This window comes from Psittacula echo (genome assembly GCF_963264785.1).
Source record: "Psittacula echo genome assembly, chromosome: 3".
Classification (NCBI taxonomy): Eukaryota; Metazoa; Chordata; class Aves; order Psittaciformes; family Psittacidae; genus Psittacula; species Psittacula echo.
In genome coordinates, this window is record NC_137736.1 from 105,521,839 (window position 1) to 105,546,158 (window position 24,320).

At 36.4% G+C, this 24,320-nt stretch overlaps 1 protein-coding gene across 1 annotated transcript in view; it reads right to left on the reverse strand.

The window, feature by feature from the left end:
* Positions 1–24,320, reverse strand: part of B3GLCT (beta 3-glucosyltransferase) — a gene marked incomplete at both ends in the record, with an annotated part of 53,219 nt that overhangs the window by 8,691 nt on the left and 20,208 nt on the right. Inside the window, 6 exons of the mRNA XM_080613836.1 lie at positions 3,073–3,142; positions 4,117–4,248; positions 7,546–7,609; positions 8,895–9,031; positions 13,247–13,358; positions 16,974–17,050. Coding sequence (XP_080469962.1) covers positions 3,073–3,142; positions 4,117–4,248; positions 7,546–7,609; positions 8,895–9,031; positions 13,247–13,358; positions 16,974–17,050 — 592 coding nt within the window. The remainder of the gene's footprint in view (positions 1–3,072; positions 3,143–4,116; positions 4,249–7,545; positions 7,610–8,894; positions 9,032–13,246; positions 13,359–16,973; positions 17,051–24,320) is intronic.

The window sequence follows — 24,320 nt, forward strand, 5'->3', positions numbered from 1 at the left end:
TTCCAAATATTCTTCACCCCTGCCCAGCTGAGGTGGGCACCTGGGGTCCAGCCAGGGGCAAACCCACTAGTTCTTGAAATGGAGGAAATATTTGTATAACTCCTCTTTGCTGCTGTGTAACTTTGATGCTTGTGCACAACTCATTTTACCCCCTTGCTGGAATCATCCATCACCTAACTTGATATTTGCTGCCTACCTATTTGCTCTCACAGAAACTCGAAGGATTTATAATCCTTGATTGATCAACAGTCAGTTTGGTAACACCACAGTGAATTGAAAGGTAACTATTAAGACAGCGTCATCAGAACTCAATGCACTAACGGAAAGGCTTTAATATTTGGAAAAATATAATTTCACTTCTGTAGCATTGTGCAATGGCCAATATTGCTCTTAAATATTTTAAAGAAATGTAAAACTGCTCCCAATTTTTGCATAAAAAAATTCAGAGGTACTTATGTACAAAATGTGTTCATACAACATTATGGTGGAGTTCTGAAATGCAAACCCAGGAATTTTACTATGCTTTAACTCTACCTCCTATGCAATAAAAAGTCACATGACATGATACAAGATTGCATAATCAGGCATTAGTTGGCAGAAAATGCCATGTAAACTTCCCTCCTCTCTCCTCCCCCAACTAGAATAAGAGGACAGGTAGGCAGGAAATTATTTTCTTATTTTGTGTAAGTGTTCTAGTTAAAAAATGTTTCTCAGAAGAACCAAACCAGAAAGCTTTCAGAAAACAAGGCCCCAGCACAGGACTTCCAACCTTCACCTGGCAGAAGAGACACACCTGTAAAGGTTGTTTTACCCTTCTGCAACCAAGGACTTCAACCTCAGTAGCATGGTTTAACATACAGAACTACTTGCTATTATGGGCTGAGCTATTATATTTCTCCACTGAAAGATTAATCCACTGAAAATTACATTCCTTCAGTGGAGTCCCCCTTCTTTGTATAAATGAAAAAGTTCACTGAAGCAAGGACCTGAGTCTCACCTATGTTAAATGGTCTAACAAGGGGATACCAGCTAAAGCATCTTTTTCTTTTCCTTGCTTGTTTTGACCAAAGCGTCACCATCCAGACTAGTATCTATTGCCAACTGAATTCCACAATAATTCATAATTTCTAACTTGTATGTTCCAAAGAAAGAACAACTACATGAAATTTTAGACTAGCCGTCGATGCAAATATTTATCAATATGTATTAATACCTGTGGATCACATGGAAGCTTTAAACCACACTACAGAGATGTTTATAAAACCTCAGCTCTAACCTCTTAATAATATTTTATTTGTGCTACTTCTAGAACCTTGACCCATGTCTGCAGTCTTGAAATTTTCTTACACAACCATATACCATATCTGTAAGGAGAGCTGTATGTGAAGTAAATTCTGAGTAAAATCTAGCTGCTTTTGCACATGGAATTCCAAGCCTTAATGTTGCACTAATGTAGGTTTTGGCATACAATAAGAAATGACTTACCAGGTAAAAAGAGCTCTCTGAAGCTGGCATCCATTAATCTGTCAAAATCTTGAGTAAGATTATCCTCTATTTCATAACACTGGAAGCTGTGAGGAAAGTTCAAGAATTTTCCTCAGTCTTCAACAGGTGTTTCTCGAGAGATATTTATGCCATCTTTTTGAAGCCTTATGTTCTTTTCTGACTTTCTAGGTTTGGTGGGTTTTGGTTTTAATTTTGATGTAAGAAATAAACATGGATCCAGAAAGGAGAACTCTTCAGTGAACTCCAGTTACAGGACAGTCAATTTTGTTTTGTCAAAAGCTACTTTAAAGATAGCTCTATGATCAGGTGATTTAAATATCAGAAATGTGCCTTCATCAGGTGCAAAAACATAAAGAAAAAAATTCCATAAATCTTACTTTGAAGAAAAACCCCAGCAAAAAAACAACCCCTAAGACTAACGGTGACAGTGTTACATATCTGGAGTATTCAAGGACACATGAAACTCAAGTAAATTCCTGGAAATAAATCCATTCCTGAATTTCCTTATTAACAGAATGTCTAGAAGTAAACTGGAACGGACTGGTAGGTGGCATCAAGTAGGTAGAGCGTCTTCTGTTAAATCAGTGGTTTTGGAATTTTTCCTTCCAAATTTTGCAGACACTGAATCTACCTCAATTTAGCTGAGCCTTACTGTGTATTACCTGAAGGTGAGTATCAATCTGTTTATTTTCTGTGTCTCTGAGAAGGAAGTTAATACTTAGTGGATGTATCTTGTTGGGCTGTGCTAGGGCTTTTTGGTATGTTGTTTTTACCATGGATATCACAGTCATATTTTCATGGTGACTATCATTACTTGTACAACACTACAATTTCCATGTGAAACATGCTAGTGTGGCACACTTGAGAGACTCTTGATCTGGGCCATGGCTTGGACAAAGTACTACAGATGACCAGATTTCTACAAGAGACAAAATTCCCCATTCCAAGCACTATAAAACACATGTGCACATCCAATTGCATAGGCTGTCAACAGATAGAAGTAATATGACAGTGTAAGCTGCTCCATCTTCTGCTGGAGAGGAAGACTAGAGAAATGGAAGGAGGGTGGGAGAGACCTTTCAGCTTGCTCATATTTCTAAATCAGCCACCACAGAACTGCACAATTGTCACTGCTAGTACAAGGAACAGAAGTGAACCAATTAGATGGGGGAAATACACTGAAGGATATTAATAGTTGCTATATTACTTACTATTGCAACGGCTCCGATTTACAACAATATAAGCTAACTTTAGGCATCTTTTTAAGTTAGATATTCAAGGATTTTGCCACTATAATACATCACTAACGATGAACCATCAAATGACCACAACTTTTCATTTTAAATGTTTCACAGCAATTTTGAAGAACTCTGAATAGCAAAGAAAATAAAAAAATCTACCTAAAGAATAAGCTGTTTACAATTCTGAAACTTTCATGTTTCCCAGGGGATTCTGCAAACATTTAGTGCCAAGAGCTACAAAGACAGCATGTATCAGCTTGGTTTTTTAAGTATTAATTTCAGAAATTATGTTGCATAGAACCACTACCTTTGCCAAACAACTTACTTCTGTCACCATGAAATTTCTGGCATGTTTTTACAGCAACAAAAACATCTTCTTTTTTCACTGGCTCTGCCTATATGAACAGAACAAAAATTCATGTTTTAACTGCAGGATCTGCCTGTAACATTTTATAGGGTATGTTTGTCCATATATATAATAATATGTTATTATAATATATATATAATATATATACTAAATCAGAAATACCTTTTAATTGTATAGCATGACAAGTAAAATAGTGTATTAGTAATACACTAGAAAGTACATTTTTGTTTCTTGAATAAACGCCACCAGTTGTTTAAAATACCTGAAATATCATTACTGAAATACTTTTTCCATTGATGTAGTATTCTAACATGAACTCATTGGGGAAAGAGAATGAGTAGTAGAACTTGTTGAACTAAGACAGATTAATCTGAAAAAGAATGTTTTCTTAATTTCTTTGAAATTAATCAATATGAGAATATGTTGACCGGTATCATACTTGGGAAAAGAAGCTTAAATGCTACACACTACAAATATCTGAATTTTTTCAAGTGTTATAAATTAACCACTTTTGTTTGTTTTCTTTTTGGCACCTGCAATTTTCCTCTTCCGGAAGCATGGAGCACTTTTTGGCCCCTAACAACACTCTACCCATAATATCACAAATGTATTCTCCTAGAAGTGGAAGAGATGGGTTGTACTTTGATGCATTGAATGCTATATTACATTTTATCTTTAGCCTCAAGAAGTTTTAGATTCCCCTCTGTGAAAAAAAGATTATCTGTACTTCAGTATCCCACAGAAATGTAAGGAGAAATATTCTATAAATCACGCACGGATCAAACGTTGTGGTAGAAAGACCCATTAAAGCATATGCAGTATTTGTTTGCCATGAAGTATCTTGTGCCACAGAAGGCTGAAATCACATCCAGAAATAGGTAAATGCTTTAACTTATTGAAAAACATTTTCTTAACGTTTGAGATTATTAAAGTCAAGTTTTATGCATTTTAGTAGCAGCTTTACTTTTACTAAGCAAGTTGAATTTAAAACATGGTACTTACACAAAGTGGCAGAAAATTACTGAACGTTGTTGCACAATGATCAACCTTATATGAGTTCACATCATCTGTGCAGAACTCAGGCACTGGAGTAAGATGTGGTCCTTCCCCTTTCTGCCAAATATACAGGGCAATCTATCAAAACAGAGAAGAGTTATATTAGTAATGAAACTGGATAAAAATTTTCAGTGTATACATAGAAACCATATTACAGGGTAAACTTAACAGGAAAACTGAAAAATACAGGATGTTGTAAAAGATTTGCCCCTTAGTTGATTATCTAGCTGCATACTTTATATCTTGCTCACATTTCTAGAGACAATGTGAGGGTTTTTTTGCTATAAAAGAAATTCTTTAGACAGTCAAGTTTTAAAATTTATTTCACACCTCATGAAACTGAGTTACTGCGCAAAAGGTAAGAAGATTCATAGTGTGGTGAAGGAAAGCCTGACTCTATTGCACTGGGAGAATGGGACTCCTCCAAGGGAGGAAAATCAGTTTTGCATTCTAATTCCTGTTTCCCATGTTATTTACTCATATTCCCACTGACTCTTGCATGAAAAAAAGAAAAGTCCAGCGATTCACTGGAATACGGGACCAGACTCAGCACACACTAAAGGAAATGAAAATTAGTGTCCTTTTCATTGTTTTATACCTACTTAGGAACAGTTCTACACTACCTCCATCCCCTGAGGGCCAGAATTCAGCTTCTCTTTTAGTAAATAATGTGATCATTAAGCTAGTATTAAGAAGGCATAATATTTCCTTTTCCCCAGTGTTCAGGAACAGCACAGTGCAAACCAAGAGCTTTAATATGGTTTGAACAAGCCCTACTCACCAAACCAGTTACAGACTTCTTAGAGATGATTATTTTCCTGCCCATCTCACTTAGGTCTCGACATCCTCAGAAAACCCCAAATGTGCAAAAATCCTTTACCCCTTTGAGACAAGGTGTACCCCATCTGTCACCAGCAGGTCTGGCATCATGTAAACTGACCCACAATCAAAACCACTAAAATTCTGCTGGTGACATCAGGCTCAAACCCAGGTATTGATCTGCTGGGTTTTCTTCCCCCTCATACCCTGCAACTGGAAGAATAGAGGGGAACACTACTTGTGCTCCTGATCCCTTACTCAGTTGCCCCTGTATCACTTCTGAATTCAGCTATTCAGAATTAATGTCTATCACATGAACCAACAAAGCAGTAATGCTCCTTCAGCACAAAGTGTATTTAACAGCTGTAACAACATAAATTATTTATGAAAGTCTGTAATGTGCTATGATTTCCCACCGAATAATGAAATCTTCAATAGAAAGCCTTAGAATGGTGTGAAGCTATCATATTTCAGAAGAGAGGTGAAAGGAGAGTGCCATTTTGGGTTATAGGACAGGATGACAGACTATTCCTAAAACAATGGAAATGTATTTACAATTAAAACAAAACAAAACAAATAGTCCTAGTTCAAGTCTAATGTTAGATACACAAAAAAATACACTATTCACTTCCAGTTTTGCATAAGCCTCAGTGAACTTCCTATATATTGTGCAATTACAAAGTCTAAAAAACAATCTACAAACGAGCAGAAGCATGACTAAAACCTTCACCATATTTGCAAGATAGGCCTTCCAGCTCTAAAGTGAGATAAATGTTATGGATATAAGAAACAGGGATTGGGAAAGTAGTAGGGTGAAAAATCCCTGATACAGAGCAAAATAAAACAGGGATTGGGAAAGTAGTAGGGTGAAAAATCCCTGATACAGAGCAAAATAAAATACCAAGGAGTAGAAGCACATGTCATTAGGACTCTGTCAAGCGAAAACATTTCCTGAAGCATTTATCATCCTTCATAAATTTAAAAGTTACACACAATCATTAAAGATCACAGATTATATAATTTGATTTGTTGTCAATCTCGGCTCACACAAGAAGGACACAGAGATAAAGATGATTTAAGAAGGAGAAGATGGTGATTTATAAAATAAATGAGGGGGAATGGAACTGTCTCTAGGGACACACAAGACTGTACAGAAAGAATAACTACAGGGCTGAATTAGGTCATCAATAGCAATAAATTTGAAATGAAACATATGCAAAGAACTTCCAGCAGAATAAGAATTGGATGGAAGTAATTTTGCTAGTCAAATGATCAATTGTTTTTCATTAAGCAATCTGTGGCACATAAAAGGAATGTCTGCAAGTGATTTTTCTTTTTTTATACGACGCTATATTTAGAGGCTTTGTAAGTGCTGAGGTAGACTGGAATATTGGGAATATACAAATGACACTGAGGTAACACACAGTAAGAAGACTAGCAGTGTGAAGCCCAAGGTTTTGCACTTATACAAAACCTTAACAAGAAGGAAGAAACAGCTTGTTGGCTTGTTTCATGTAGCAAAATGAAAGCCGAGAGGTGTCCAACTGCTTTTGAGAAATACATCAGTCAAGGAGAGGAAACTGTGTGAAAGAACAGTGTTGGCACCAACCCAAATTCATTTAAATACCCTACCAATTTATACTCTGTAAAGACACTGTAGATTTATGTTGGAAATCAGGAGGTTTATAACCGTTACAGAATAAAGACCTGAAACAGAAGCAGTAGTTTTAAGTAAGGTGTGATTTTTACTTTTTTTCCCCAGGCTGGAACCACAATTTATAGCTGACTTTCAGGAGCTTTAAAAGATTAAAAGAAGTGTAATATCACTCATATTTTCAGGCCAAAATCAGCAAGCTTATTGCAGAGCTGTTCTCCCCTTCCACCCTGGCTCAGGAGTTCACTTTGGTGACAGCACAAATCCCTGCACTGCAGAAACATTTTGAAGGCAGAAAATAATAAAAAAAATCTTCAGAAAATGGGGCACTGATATTCGTGCAGATTCCATTCCCCTCCTTTCTTCTCATGTTCCTTTCAGTAAACTTGTCCTCTGAAACACCTAGTGGCTATCATTTAAAGCTGCTGCAAACCAGAGGCAAAAAAAAAAGTATATATACTAGACTTCTGTCAGTTGCAGATTTGATTGCTCACACAGCAGTTAGTTCCTCAGATTACTGAATCCAAACTCCACCATATTTAGCTCCTACAGTCTGACTTAGAAAATAAGTAAGGCTGTCTAATACCTGAGGAATTCATGTCAGCTTACACTTGATGCATTGGAAGTCTCTCTCCTTCACAGAGCAAGCCTTAGAAGATACCTTACTGCATCAACCATGTATGTATTCATATATAAATGCATTTTTATTCATGAATTCTTATACGCTTGAAATATAATTTTAAAATATTACAATATTCTAAAGGAAAAAGAAGAAATTAAACATGCCATCACAGTCAAACATTTTAGCAATGTCTAAGAAAAACTGTTATTCCCATTATCATTTATGACCATTCAAATATACAGATTTAAGACATTTTTAATTTCATCACACCACTACTTACCTCATGCTTTAAATCTATTGTAAAGTCTGACTTGAGTGGTTCACTTTTCAACTTCTTTGCAAGCCTATACAATTAAAGATTAGGAAATTTATTAAAAAACCCCATATTTAAAAAAATCAGTCACTAGTGTATGCAGCAAAGTGTGGCTGGTATTAGTGACCATCTTTGAAGGGGAAAAAAATAAATCCTACTTTTGTATTTATGGCCCAAGAAGCAACTTGTATGTGGTTTCCTCTTTTTTTTTCTTTTTATCTCATCACAGTGTGATGATGTTAATATTAGTTTTCAGCACACACATTTTGATATATTCTTCCTGCCTAAGAAAAAATTCTCATCTGGAGTAGATAAGAGAGTCTGACATAATATTTTCAACAGATTAAAGGCAGCAGAGCATTTGAAGCTCAACATTGATCAGCATCTCAAACTTCAGACAATATTCTCTTATTGTGTATTGCAAAGCAGAGTATTTAGGCATCTTCAATTTGTGAAAATATCTATCCCCACTACAGCAAGATGCATTCTACTTCTGAAATCTCTGAACTTTTCGAATTTCAATTAAAAATTAAGCATCTAATCTGAAATAAATATCAAGGTTGCCTCTATAGCATGAGAAACACTTCTAGAGGGCAATGCAGTCACTCTAAGATCCAGGAAAAAAACTGCTGTGTGGGGGAGAATTTTAAAATGACAAGGGATGGTACTGAACTAGCTGAATGACTAGTAGTACTGGACAACTACTAACTAGCTGACATGATGTTAACTTCTAGATAGGCAGAGTGAAGCAAAATAAATCACATGTACAGCAATAATACAGAAATCTATTTCTGTAGCCTTGTCTACTAATGAATTCTTAAGTGTTTATTTATAATAATTATGCTTGGAATGTGTACAGTAAGGAAGAAATGGAATTTTATCAAAGGACTATTTTCTGGGTAACTTTATAGTGAGAGCTTATGTAGGTATACCCAGAGGTTGCTGTACATTACTGTGCCTGGTTGAATGTTTTGCTACGCACCTTTGTTCCTCAAGCCAAACTAGAATTACACATATCAGAATGGATGCTGATAATAAAGGTGGCAGCAGCAGAAGCTCAGTGTAGGCTCTGAACTGCAAACAGCAACTTCGATTGACAGACAGCTCAAATTAAAATTTGACTTTACATATCTACATGATCAGCAATTAGACCTTCAACTGTTCTGCAGGAACACCTTCATCTTTTATGGAAAATATTAATCCATATGAAATCATAACTCATTAAAATAATATTGATTAGTCTAGAAAAGATGTGTAAATTGAACATTCTTAATTACTATCAGTAAACAAGAAGTTATTAACAATTCAATTCTTACTTGTTAACAAGTGGAATGCTAAGAGCCCAACCAGCAGCAAAATCTGGAAATTTAAAGACTGTAGGATTTTCAGCAAAGGCATAATGGTGAATTATTGTAGATTCTTCATCATATAGTGCTTTACCTAAAAACCACTCCTGTAAAGGAATATAGGAAACAATTTTGTTCATCTACAGCATCCTTTTAGTGAAGATGATGACTGCATTCATGCTGAATAAAGCAAACCTGAAAACAAAAATAAGGGAAGCATATTGTTCACAATAATCCAGACAAAAATTGTACTTGGTAAGAAATGAAACTAAAAGCATTCTCTGAATTCAAATACACACTGTATTTTCCAACTCCAGCATATGCCCTGGATTCCACCTGTTCAAAGAGCACTGAATCCCAGAATCTCAGAAGGACTGAGGTTGGCAGAGACCTCTTGAAATCATCTGGTTCAATCTCCATGCTGAAGCAGGGCTGGCCAGAGCAGGTTGCCCAGGACTGTCCAGTTACGCTTTGAGCACACTCCACAACCTCTCTAGGCAACTTGTTCCAGTGTTTGACTGTCCAAACTGACTACTGACTAGATGAGACACTCAAAAGCATTGCATTCAGGAACTTATATATATATCCATTTTGAATTTCCATCTGTCTCACATCTTTTACATTCAGGAACTTAAAAGGCAAATGCACTTTAAATACCTTGATCTTCAAAACAGTTAGGTCCCAAGTATGCATTTGTAAAGTAAAAAATTAAGCAGTATTATTAGTAGTAGTATTTTAAATAACAGTAAGAATTTACTACTGTCTCTGCGATATCTAAAATTATTAACAGACTTAAATACTACTTCTTTAACAATACTGTCAGTTAGTTGTCTTAATCTTTCTGTTTAGAATGGATATAAAACAAGTATATGCCCAATTTTTTGTGGAACAGGGACTGTAATGAAGGGAAAAAAGAATATATATGTGTATTTATATAATTTTAAATATAAATATATATAAACTGCTTTTCAGGCCAGAAGTACAAACCACAAATCAGAATTCTAAATCATCTAATGGTTATAGTAAATCTTTAAAGTGTGAAGTTCTTTGCATTATGAAAGTAACTTAGGCTTTTCTTTTTTCCTGACAACTTATCAATTCCCAATAATTCAACACTAAAGAGATTCAAAGTTAGGGCAACTGGTCTTTCACAAAAGATTCTCTTTCTCCATACTCCCTGTCATATTTGACTTTTCCCCTCCTTTAAAGGGGCAGCTATTAACAACAATGAAAAATTCTTTCAAGGCACTAGCACAGTTCATACACTGTATACACCATTCTATACACTTCACATGAGAGAAATAAATACTTCACACAAAATTCAAGACAAAAGAGAACATATTCAAGCAGAAGTACCTTAGAAATATCCAGCCCAAAACACCGCAGTCTAAGCCCAAGAGGACCTTGTATCCCAGTACTCATCTTTCTAACCCCAAGCAGACACTGCCATATAGACTGAGCTAAATTTTAGAGCTCCCCAGTCACTGAGGAGCAATGAGTGAGATTTGGCCAGGGTGCAGCAGTCAGCAAATAACAGAAGAGAGGTCTGCATGCACCAGGAGACACCTAAAGCCAAAACTAATGGGCTGAGCTTGGCGGGAGCATGCACACATGGCTGCCTAGAGGACGTTCAGCCTGGCAACACCATGGCTACCAGCCAGGACTCAGCCTGGCTGCCAGGATGCGTGTCAATGGATTGAAAAAAGCCAACCTTACTTTCCTTTCTCTATATACCACAGAAAATTAAACCCATACATATATCCTCCTCAAGCTTTTGCATAACATTATTTCTGGTAATATTAAGCTGCAAATCACAGTGAAGTCATTCTGGGTGACAGCCAATACTCTCCAAGCTTATTTGGTCATAACATTGTTTATTTGCTGCACTGAAATGTAGGACAAGTCAATCTCTGTTTTACAAGATGAAATTGGTTAAATCTGGCTTTACAAGATTAAATTCGTTATATGCAAAGGAACTTATAATTTAAGGAACAGTGCTAAGCAAATTGCACATAGACAAAAATGTGGATTAAAGAAAAGATTGTGATTTATTGCACTGGATCGCTGCTTCAAAAATGGCAAAGATCACCTACCTTCAATGCAAACACTCCAAAGTCTTTAGAAAACTTTGAACTAATAGCTGAAGGAATGTGATGCAACAAAACTCAATATAGATCTTAGAGAAGGCAGAGGTGACTTTACCTAACTTCTCATCAAACTGATTTTACAACTCTCTTTTGTATTCACTTACTCACACATACCAAGACAGTGCACTGAATTCATTCGTTCAAGACTTGTGTCTGATGCACAGGGTGGGAGATATCACCTGTCAATTCCTCACTGCATCTTGCTACAAGATCTCATGAATTCTGATGATTCCCAAAGACTAACTGTTCTTCAGACAGATCTTTTATACCCATTAGGTATCAACAGCTACTAAGTCATTGCTGACCATCAGCTTGGTTTACTCATTCTGGATATCTTTGTGGCTGTAGTCTATCATCCTGTTAGGGTGACAGGAAGAGGAGTGGCACATACAATTTGGTTTAACCTTGCTGCTGTCCTCCATTATGAAAGCACAGGCTGAACCCATCTGCTGTTGAAACACAGAATCACAGTGGGGTTGAGGTTGGAAGGGACCTCTGGGAATCATCTGGTCTAACTTCCCCTGCTCAATCAGGGCCACCTATTCAGCAGGCTGCCCCAGATCATGCCCACAAGGCTTGTGAGTTATCTCCAAGGATGGAGACTGTAAAACCTCTTCGGGCAACCTGTGACAATGCTCGGTTGCCCTCATGGTAAAAAAAGTGTTTCTCAGTGTTCAGATATAATTCACCACCTGAGTGCTTGCCTTGAGGTCTTTATGTAAATCAGGCATTCCTCACTGTTCTTCAATTTTACTGCAGTCAATAATGTCCTTGGCTGTCAAAGCAGGTCATTCTCTAAATATTTCTCCACGGTCTCTTATCATGCTTTCACTCAATATTACATTCGGAACGGTCTCAATAGTTCTGTTACTAATCCCTATATATCCAGATCGAAAAGCTGCAGATTCATCAACTATTCACATGCCCCACTGTAGACTTTTTATGGTGATCAATGAACACCACAATTCTATTATGCAGACTGACGACATTTTAAAATGAATAATGAATGTACCCGTTCTGGTCTAACTCATCTTCATTTTTCTGACGGACGAACTACTACTTCATATGGGCTGTTATGGGAATCAGTTATGGGCTGTTACGCTAAGATGACAACTAACTATATATGCAGGTTGGAACATAATTTGTTATTGTAATAGTATTCATATGCAACGCAAAGAGAGATTAAAACCTGCATAAAAACAGCATCTAGAACAAAAATGTTCATGTTTCTATTCTGAAAACATTGGAGTAGGTGTTTCTGAAACAGAAACAGATACTTCAAAGGCCTGCATATATTCAGTCAGCCATTTTGAAGACAGTGTTAAACAATGTAGGATCTCTGAGTTATCATTATCGTTACCATTTTAGAAAAGAATTGTGAGAAAACACAAGGCCATGTGCCTGCAAAAGAAGTAAAAATGCTAAAGTGAGACCTGACACAGAGTTCAATACTCAGTCAAGGTAACAATAAAGAGGCAAATCGTATTTCACACAGGAGGTTTTGGCTTCTTTTTTTCCAGGCAAAGGACTGATTTTTTTTCTTAACACTGATAATTCTGCACATTAACACCTTTCACATCAGTTGCATTGCCAAATTTACTTTGTTCCTTGGTGTATTTTTCTTTTGTTCTGGGAGTCTTTTGGTGTTGTTTTTTTTCCAGCAGGTAAATACAACTTCCTTATTAACAAGACAGTTCAGAAACAAGAGTCAGTTACTCAAATTAACATCAGTCACTCTGTCTGATAATAATGAGAACTTGACGACAGACAGGAAAATGTGGAGAGTGGACCACACAGCAGACTATATTCATCTTTTTACTGACACTGTATGGTTTTCAGGCTATCCACAGCAGGAATCTTTGCTCTATTTTAACAGTTCAACAGCTAGACATACTGCTCATACTGCTTCATGTTAGAATACCTTGTTCACTCTCAGACTCAGCAACAGAAATTTATCCCCATATTGTAAGTTTTTTGGATATATCTTTTCCAATGTTTGGAGCTCTGAGCCATCCAGGTAGTCTTATAAAATCCTGGATCACAGAAACTGTTTAGTAACTAGAAATTCCAAAATTCTGTATTTATAATTTTGTGCTTCAAGTAATCCCACATTTCATCTAAAAATCAATTCAAACACATTCAAAAGAAAGTTAAATATCTAAATTTTTATTTCACCTTAGAGCCATCAAATCTTCCAAGTGTTTCTAGCAGCTTTACAACTTGTATTCTTGTATCTTCTTCACAGAAGAAAATCCATGAGGAGTTCCTACCATAGGTAACAGAGAAGCTAACAAAAGAAATTAACATTTTATTAATATGCTAGCTTATGAAGAGGATGATATATTCAACCCACATTCCCTAAACATAAGTACTTTGCAATCAATTATTCATTTACACAGAAACAGAAACTTTTACTACTACTTTAGAATTACTCCTCTACCTTCCTCAAAGTTAATTCATTTCAATGTAGGATTCCTGAGTCCTTCAGAAAATTCTCATTCCTTGTTTCTCTATTCTTCCTAGCTTTAACCACTATTTAACAAAACAAAGCCTTATTAATTCATGATGTCCTGATGGAAAAAAAAAACAAACCCATCTTCACTTGTCCAGTTTCCTTTGCTTAGCTTTTACACTGATTTAATTAAACAAATCATCTGAGAAGGATAAGAAATTAGCACCTATGAACATCACAGATTTTTCCCTGTCCAGCATTGTCTACTTTTAAAACCAGCAATGAAAATAAACAGAAGAAATGTAAAGTCAGCAAAAATAAGTAAAACAGGGTGATAGGATCCTTTATGTTTTAGGGAACAGTATGTGCCTGAAAAAAAAACCAAGACAACAAAAAACCCAAACCTACTATCTGAGAAATACTTATGCTAGAACATGTGGCACCTGCCTCTGCAGGTCTCCTAATTACATACCAGAAGGACCAGGTGGTTGCCAGGTGCTAAACTACATCAGCCTTTTTTTTCATCTGGGACAAGCATCAGCAATAGTATGGCCAGTGGGACTAGGGCAGTGATCATTCCCCTGTACTGGGCACTGGTGAGGCTGCACCTTGAATCTTGTGTTCAGTTCTGGGCCCCTCACTCACTACAAGAGAGACACTGAGGTGCTGAAGCGGGTCCAGAGAAGGGCAGTGAAGCTGCAGAAGAGTCTGGAGCACAAGTGTGATGAGGAGCAGCTGAGGGAACTGGGGGTATTTAGTCTGGAGAAGAGAAGGCTCAGGGGAGGATTTTATCGCTCTCTATAACTACCTAAAAAGAGGCTGTAGTGAGGTGGGGGTCAGTTTCTTCTCACACCTCACAAGTGATAGGACAAGAAGAAATGGCCACAAGCTGCACCATGGGAGGTTTAGATTGGATATTAGGAAAAATTTCTTCACCAAAAGAGTTATCAAGCACTGGAAAAGGCTGCCCAGAGAAGTGGCAGAATCACCGTCCCTGGAGGTATTTAGAAGACATGTACATGTGGCCTTTAGTGACATGATTTAGTAGTGGACGTGGCAGTGTTAGGTTAATCGTTGGACTCTATGATCTTAAAGGACTTTTCAAACCTAAACAATTCTATGATTCTAAGTCCTTTTCCAGCCTGGTTTTGACTGTGATAGAGTTAATTTTCTTTATAGTAGCTGGTATAACATTTGAAATCATGCTCAGCAATAAGAGCTGGGGGACGAAGGAAGGGGAGATGTTTGGAGAGATGGCATTTGTACTCAACACTGAAATCTGGGCAACTCTTTCCCATTCAGGCAAGCAAACAAGATATGATCAGCTGGGAAAGACAATTCCTAGCTGTTCCTTCTAAAACTTGCCAAACAAGTACAGAAAAGGTATCACATTTTTATATACATACAGTATTCAGTGCCTTGTGAAGACTGTAGGCTTCTCTCTCATGCTTTTCTGCTCAGCTAGAACTCAGGAGAGAAATATCTGGATTTACATAAAAGCAGGTTGGTGAAGGGCAAGGAAAAAACACTAGAATGACCCTGACAAAAACAATTACTGCATCTTGCTAATACAGCAGATACAAGTTTACAAACAGAATGACCTGTCCCTCTAGCTACCGTTGGACAAACAGAACAATTTTCAAGGCTAAGTATTTAAGGCCTGCAGAGAGTCTTACATAGACCTTATACCACAAAACTTCGGAGTTCAGATTGCAAGGAGTCATTGGAGGTACTCACATAAAAAACAGTTTTAGGGTAGTAATTTAAAAAAACGGATTTCTTCTCTGCTTAATGAACATGGGTACTGAGAAGAAATGTAGTGGGCCTTCTGGAGACAGTAAGGGTACTGTATCATAAGACATCCATTGATGTTTTATTATTACAAATTCTGAAATAGAGTGTTTTGTCCAAGTTAACATGTGCCCAAGAAGTAAAACTGAAGAACTGTCATAACTGTTCAGAGGTCTCCTTAAAAATGCTGACAACTACAGAACTGAGGAAAGCCACTCTCTGAAAGCTGTTTTCAGACAAGAATGCATCTTAATTCACAATTCTGAGCATCATCAGTTGCTGCAGAATGACCTGATCTCCTTTCCTCCTCTTCTGCCCACTGAGAAAACGAAACAGTACAAGTCTCACAACATCAACATACTTCTAAACTACTACATGTCTTCATTCTGCCAAAAGTGTTAAGAAAAACAGTAGACACAAGGAACTTCATATTCCAGAATTCCCAAGATGGAAATCTGTATTTAAGATTCCTCTTCTGATTCCTGAATCTATTTCTTCTGTTTTATCACACAAATGAGCATTTCTATTTTTGCTTCTGAGTTTTGCTAGCTTGTAAGAACTGTAACTGTAAATCCTGTCACTGAGACATAAATAATTCAGAAGACAAACTACTAGGTCATTGAAACAGGAGTTAAGAAGGAAAACTAAAGATGATTGATACTTGAAACATAATCTTTTCAGTTTTTCAATTTACTTTAATTCTCCTTTTCCTTCTTTTCACAGTTTACATGTATCTCAAAGATACTATGCAAGCACTATTTTAATGTTTCTAAACACACAAAAAGCAATGGAAAGCAGATGGAAAAGCATCCTATCCTGTAGCCACTCTGATGCAAAACCCTCAAACCAAAACAGAAACACCTTCTGAGTAACTCTAAATTAAACCTCAAGAGGCTCCAAAGCCTCTGGCATCAATTTCAAATGCAAGTTTTAGGCAAAGGATAGCCTTCAGCACCGTGGTGCTTAATAACTTTCTGAAACAAGAATCATTGTTTCCTGACAGTTTACTACACACTACCATGTAAACGGAGCACATTTTCCTTGGAGCCACCTGCATAAACTATGAAGAAAAGATATTTGAGATTATCTGTCTTCTCTGCCCATACTAAGATGAAAACTGGTCATATAAGCTTCTTTTTAGAATTTGAAACCTACACCTTTTCACTACAGAGGCAATATCACCTCTTAAAAACACTGTAAGCAGTAAAAGATAGAATCCCCAAATAGGTATTATTATCTATTTTTAAAAGAAAAAATATTTACTCACTTCATTCAGCCACGTAATCTGAAAGGTCAAAAGTTCTGAAAAACCTCACACCACACTCTGTGAGAACTGAGGACCACATAGGAAAATAAATATTTAAAAAATGGTATTTCTTTTGACTAGTTTACTTCCCTAATAATTTTAAAACCCACAATGATTTGAAGGTAGTTGTTCAGTTACATTATATTATTTTTGTTCTTTCATTTAAAATGGCTTCCTATGATTTAATTAAATTTAACAGAAAATTGCTTTGGAAAACAAAAACAGGAGTAAGCAAATAAAAAGATTTCAACTCTCATTCAAAAACTTTGCTTATGAAAAAAAGAGGTCTGAGTAATATTTATATTCTAGGTTGCAAAAACCTTCTCATAGTAACTGGCATTTGCTAGACTTACTCTCTCATTAAGGGTAATATTGTCCATGCACCTTCATGCCCGTTCATCTGATGAATAAGCAGAACTGTAGGTAATTCCTTTAAGAAAAATAAAAATATTCCCATTAAACTTGAATTGTATGTACTCTTTTTCCCCTAAACACCAATTAATCTAAAAAATTTATTTTGGAATGATTACTTAGTTCTTCGTTGTTTTTTTACCAGCAAGCAGCACTGCAGAAGAGGTGACTTTGGATGAGATGAAACAATGGTGGCCTGCAATTTAGGGAAAGTGCTTCTTCCAACTCATGATTCCTTAATTCTCTATTAGATATAAAGCTAATATATTTCAAGTTAAATGTTTCGTATAGGTCCCTGTAAGCAATTAAGCAACACAGCATATTCATTTCTTCTCCGTATCATAAAATCCCATGCTGTAAAGAAAAACTTAAAAATAATGTAGGGTATTCTACAAAAGCTTCCATTGGACAATCACATTACACAGAGCTTGTGTGAGAGTTCCAATACTCTTTACTTTGCTGAACTCAGCTTTGACCTGTCACACTAACATCATGACAAAACCCCATGGGTTCACGCAAAAATCAAAATGAGGAGGTAGCATTTTTTCTTCCTGAAAAATCAAAGAAGCTTCCTACAGAGTGAAAAGCTTTTCATACATTTCTTTGCTCTTTTTTGATTTGAAATCTCCCTGGTATGGCAGATCCTGATGTCTAGCAGCCAAGCTATCATTCTGGGGTAGTTAAGAGAATACCCTTTTAACATGGCCCGCTAATAAACCAAACTGCATAATTTATAATACATGTTAAAAGTGGGATACACTAAAGAAAACCTTTTTACTGCTCTAAAGAATAACTGCCTCTGAGAAGTGCATTAACCCAATCAAAAAATAACAATCTACTGGCTTAAAAATTACTTACGCTTTGTGAATTATCCACACTGAAAAGAAACAATTCCAAAATTCTAACTTGGAACAGGATATTCACCTGCATCTAAAATGTTACCAATTCTGCTTTATGGTTCTAGTTCAAGCAATCTATCAAGTATGTTTCTGGTTAGTTTCAATTTACTGTAAAACCAAAGGCATCCAGAGGATTTTAGTGGAAGTGGCAAATCTTAAGTAACAGTATGCTCAACATCTGGTATTTCAATAAAATGTACCCACTTCATGGTAAAACCATAAAAATATGTTTCTTTACAAGACTGCAGATAGGAAGACAAAAACATAAACTTCTGTCTTTACAAGAACATTTGTTTTTACAAGCATACAAACACTGCAGTTATGCAGTATTTGTATGTGGCCACCACGTATTTCACGTACAATAGGAGCCTGACAGAGATAACAACAGTTAACCGTAATATATTGAATGTCTGTATCACAATAAAGGCTGAAGTTGTATTAGATACCAGTAACATTAATGCATGCAAAAAGGTATGAAGTAAATTACATAATCTAAGTAGCTGTACCATACACCCAGGTATCTCCTCTTCAACAAAAAAATCCAACTCTTTCCTTCGTGCAGATCAAAGGAGTGATGATAAAAAAAAAAAGCACTCTTTTTTGAGCTAATCTGATACTTTTGCAAGATATCTTTCTTTTTGAAATTCTCATACGCCTGCTTTCTTTCTCTACCCAACCTCCTCTAAAACATGAAAAATCATATCCTGCATATTCCCTTTCCTTCCACACATCTCTAACAAATGCATCAATTCTGATTTAATAAAGGAGATGCTTAACAAACACTGTACAAGTAAAATAGCCTCTTCAAAAATACAGGAGGATCTCTGTGGCTTTTTCTTTCTCATTTTATGCATTTTCACTCTGAACCTAGTGGAACTGGTCTGACCTATTCATTTTATTTATTCTACCTTCAGTACCAGGGCAGAAGAAAGGCAAAAAGCACCTGAAAAAAAGCTCTGAGGAATGAAAGGGCATGTGCAGTATAGCTCAACCAGGGGTTGCTAGATAGCCAACATTGTGATGAATAACTTACACATTGCATCTGTGTATCTCATAAACTCTCCTAAAAATGCATTCATACCCTGTACTGTATACAGAGGTTATTTTATCTTGAAATTGTTTCCACAGTTACAGAGCCCATATGCTTTTGCACATATTAACACTTTACATATGACACAAGTCAAATTTAATCTAACTAAAATAATTTAAACACTTTTTAAGACCATTTTAGAAAACCTACCAGTTCTCCTAATGTACTATATGCAGTTTCAAAGGGTTGAGGGAACGGCCATAGCAGTACTCTGCTTTCATAAATCAAGAGCAAGATGCTGTGTGCAAGTCTGTTCTCAAATAATCTTACATTAAAGAAAAGATAGAAGCATTTATCCAATCACATGGAGGTAATAACTGCAGCTTAAGAAAGTGATCTGAAGTGTTCTTGAGTGTAACTTCAGAGGCAAAAGAACTGTCAGATTTTTTAATGAACAGGAAGTAATTTTATTCCTTTTTCCTATGGTACATTATATTCAAATCCTCAGACCGCAACTTTGCTGACAGAAAATATACTTGAAAGCACAATCAATGCCCTGTTTCCTGTGTGCTTGCACAGTAGATCCAATGACTCATGGCCTGGTAAGAGTTACAGTAAGTATTTGTATCAGAAGTGACTTTTTAGGCAGCTAGCTGGAATATTAATCCTTACAAAATAACTTATTTTATCATCAAAAAGAAAGCCTTCCACTACAATGTATTTCTGTCTCCAAAACCTGTAATTATTATATTTTGTAACAAGACAAAAAGATGTGGAAAAATATGGAAAAGCTTTGAGTGCTTATTACAATAAATGCTACCAGAGATACATGTAATGAGACAGTAGTCTAGAATGACAACAATATATTGTAGTAGTGCTGTTTGTTTACTTATCACTTGTGTGGATAAAAAGCAGTGAGGAATACTGTCCTCACAGCTCAGTTTATAAGAATTCTAAAAAAAAGCAATCATACAAAAGACAGACACGTGGTATACAGTACACAGCTATTATTCATGAAAGTAAGCACTGGTGGTGAGCCATAATAATCATGTTGCAAACCGATTTGAATAAGATTCTTTATTTAGAACGTGTTTAAGATAGGATTTTAGTATTGTGGCTGGTAGTATCAGTGTGTAAAGTGAGTTTTTACTTAAAAGCAAAATCTTTCTCGATGAAAACTAAATACAACAAATTGACAGCTTTAAACTATAAGAGGGCAGATTTAGATTAGACATAAGGAAGAAGTTCTTTACTATGAGGGTGGTGAGGCACTGGAATATGTTGCCGAAAGAAGTTGTGGATGTCCCATCCTAGGCCAGGTAGGACGGCGCTTTGAGCAACCTGGTCTAGTGGAAGGTGTGGCAGAGGTTTAGGACTAGATGATCTTCAAGGTCTTTGCAACCCAAATCAGTCTATGATTTTATTACATGATTTCAAACAATGAAATTTAGCTATTTATGGGGCTCTGTTGATTCCTGTATTATTAGCAAACTGTCTTTTCAAAATCTATAGAGTCTATTCTAATGCTGGATGGTTTCCAAATTCTATGTGTCATACACTCACACAGACAATGGTTTACCTGTCTTTTGCGCTTCTCTTCCTTTAGTCTATGGAAACAATATAAGCTCGTTATCCTTCAATTTATTGCAATTATCTACAAAAATTCTTAACCTTACAGAAAGTTTTAAGTATTTCTATCTTTTAGTAGATTTTCATATTAACAGACAAATAAATCACAAGTGTCTTTCACTGACACCAAGTTTGAAGCAGTCACCTCTCTTGCTAACTTAATGTGATAGGTGGGGCAGCAGGTCCCTTTCTCCCAACAGTCTCTTACCAAGTAAACTTAAAGTAAGTTTTCTAACTTAAAAACTTCACTTCTTTCTAAAAGGAAGAAAAAAAGAAGAGAAGTAAGAAGGAGAGAAAAGGAGAAAAAAAACTTCCACAAGTAAGAAATTCAGTAGATGTATTTGAAATACTAGCATAAATGATCAGGGGAATTTACAAGAACATATTAAAATGTCAACAGGTACTGATTTTAAGGGTTTAAAACTGATGATTTAGAAATACTAGTCTCACGTATACACAAGAGCAGTGAATATGGCACTCTATTCAAAGATGACTGAGCAATTTTAACACAACACACAGCAGCCACCGTGAAAGAGGAAACTTCAGATCAATTTCTTATACTTTTCTATATAAAGATATACCTTAGTGAAATGGTTTTGTTCAGATCCCATTATGTATGCAGAGATTGCTGCAGAAGAGGCTGAGAGGGGCACCTCTGCCTAAAGCACTTTAAACTTCCCAATTTCATGTATATATTTTGCCCTGACATGAGAAGCCATCTCTGTGAGGTGACAGGTCCCACTACCTCCATTAAAAAGCCAGTACCACATTTGACTAGGGGAAAGCAGCTATATAACAGCAGTGTATGATGTGTAAGATAGGGTCGAGAGGAGCCTATTCATCACTGCTAAAGCATTTAAAAGATCTCATTAGTGCTGAATTAGCCAACTTCTACACATTCCTTCAAATCTACTGAAACTATCAATCTAGAATTTAAAATCTACTAAAAACTATCTATTACAGGAAGATGATCTTATTCACCTTCTAGCATTACACCATAGGTAACTTACAGGTTCAACAGTTAATGGGCTAGACATCAATTTTGCTAATAATAAAGCCTAGTAATTGTCAAAAGGATTCTGGTGCCTTTGCAGAATGAGATGTAAGGGCATATCAGAAAGTCAGAGATCAAACAAGTCAGAAAGCCAAGAAAACGGCTGAAGGAAAGTAGAAGTCAGTCAAACCTATAAAGTCCTGCAAGATAACCTTAAAGAGATTCAAGACTACCCTGAAATACATTTTCAAAACTAAATAATAATTTTGTACATTTTTCCTGAAATGCTTTCAAAAGATTTGATTTTTAGCACTTAAAGATACCTCACCCTTCAACAGATCAGAGTTCAGAAGCATTTCACAAGTTGAGCACCCAAACACTGAGGCCCCAAAAGTGAGCAGCTGCATTTTCAAATGCAAATCTCAAAAGAAATTAAGCATTATGAAGACAAACTATGAACTCAACAGGAAAGAAAATTACCAAGAACGTGCTGATATCAGGCAATGTATGCAAGCAGAATAAGTAACGCATCAGAAAACAAATGCAGATGTTAATATACATAAGGGAAATGTGAACTTCATACATTGGTCACTCAAATTAACAACTATAGGACACTCCTAACATTTGTCATCCACCAGCCAAACTGGAAACTGGGAGATTGATAAAGCAACAATGTTAAGAAAATGTAATGAATATGTTATCTAAAGCAACTCAAGCAACATAATACAGTGGTTTTCTATGTACAGTTCATACTTTTGACTCTGTTTCTTTTAAACTAGTATTAATAGTCACTACAGTAACAGTCCTTGAACTCACAAAAGAGCAATATATCCTTCATATGCAAGGACAGTTTAAATTTGTGGAGATGATACGAAATACGGGATTTTATTCAAAACAAAGTAAGCCTAATAGTAACAATACTGCAAACTATAATTACAACACTTCCATAAAACAGAGGTCACACTTCACATCATCTATTTTTCATATGGAAGTATGTGATGCTCATTTAATTTTCCAGTACTCCATGGTATCAGTCTTAACATCTTATTCTTACATTCTTGGTTTGTTGGTTGTTTGGGGGTTTAGTTTTTAACTCCATAATGGATAGCACTAATTTGCTATAAACATCTATTGTTTGGTCCTGTAACAACAAGCAAGTGAACCTGACAATTCAGTTGATCCAGTCCTTAGTTTCTATAAAACAGTTGCCCTTTAAAACATAAAGATATAACTTCCTTTGTCTGAAAGTAATAATTCCGTATGTATTCCATATGAATTTCTAATGTTGATGTGCAGGATTTCAGAGATCTTCTGTCCCTTCTCCATAGCCAGTACTACTGGATCATACCACACAGTGGCCAACACTGGAACTGCGTGTTGACATAAACAAGACATACCAAGCACATGCTGGCTACGCTCATTTTCCCTGTCCCCAGATTTCAGGTATGAGATTTTTGGTGTGCTGTACTTCCATCACTGCTTCTCTGAGATGCTTTGAATGTTGCTCAACAGGTACCTTTTGATATTGGAAAAGCATCACCATTTCAGCATTCAGGTTTTTCAAAAGCCAAGTTCAGTTTGCTCAAGGCAGAAGTACTCACAGGTACAATTTTCAATTACAAAAAAGATTTTACCCCTCTCCCATAAAACATGCCTATACTCCTGCCTCACTGGAACTATTTATACTTCCACTTACTGATCTTTTCATTATTCATATTCTGCAACATCAATTACAGCGCTCAACTAAAATCTTTGTTTTTAACCACTGAAGTCATAATCCTCTCTGCGAACATTGTATCTGAACACTTGTCTCAGTCCCAAAGAGGACTCTGAAATTCAGAGCAGAACTCCACAGAACAAAGGCTGTTCACATGACTGATTTCATTAAAGGATTAAAAATTGCATTTAGAATGGATTTAATTACAAAAGGTTTGATAAGCTTGGATAAATGCAGCCTAAAACATCCAGGAATCTGATTTAGGCATTCCAAGACCAAGATATATAAGGCAATCTAAATCAGACCTCTTACTTTGCAACAAAGAATCTGGAATTGAAAAATGGGTCCAATAAGCTCACAGCAAGCTATTTCATATCAGGGGATGTACGCCCCTTTTACTTTTTTCTTATTATTAAAGAAAAGGAAAATAAAGCATTGTTTATATACATGTAACTTTCAATTATGACTTTCAATATAAGCCTCTTTATAATCTTTTCTCTCTAGGATAAAGCTTCACAAGTAAAATAGATTAGTGTTAAGTCAAAATCAGACTTGCATAACTCCAAGCAGCTAGCAGGACAGCATGGCCCACCCAGCAGGTGAGAGGCAGAGTGCGCAGTCTGCAGTGGGGATGGCAGAAGAATAAGTAGTCAGGGAAGGTACAGCATCAGGGAGGGAGCCAGTACAGATGTAAGCAAGTAAGGTGTGGAAGACTATTGCTGTAGGATGTAGGGAATCCTGTGTTAGGATTTCAATGTCCACACACATGCTCTTCTATTGGCACAATGCTACAGCTGGGCAGTGAAACTCTGACAAAACCTACATTGCAGCATCTTCATAGAATCACAGAATCCTAAAATGGTTTGGGTTGGAAGGGAACTTAAAGCTCATTCAGTTTCAAACCCCTGCCATGGGCAGGGACACCTTCCACTAGAGCAGGTTGCTCCAAGCCCCATGCAACCTGGCCTTGAACATTGCCAGCGACAGGGCAACCATAAATTCTCTGGGAAACCTCTTCCA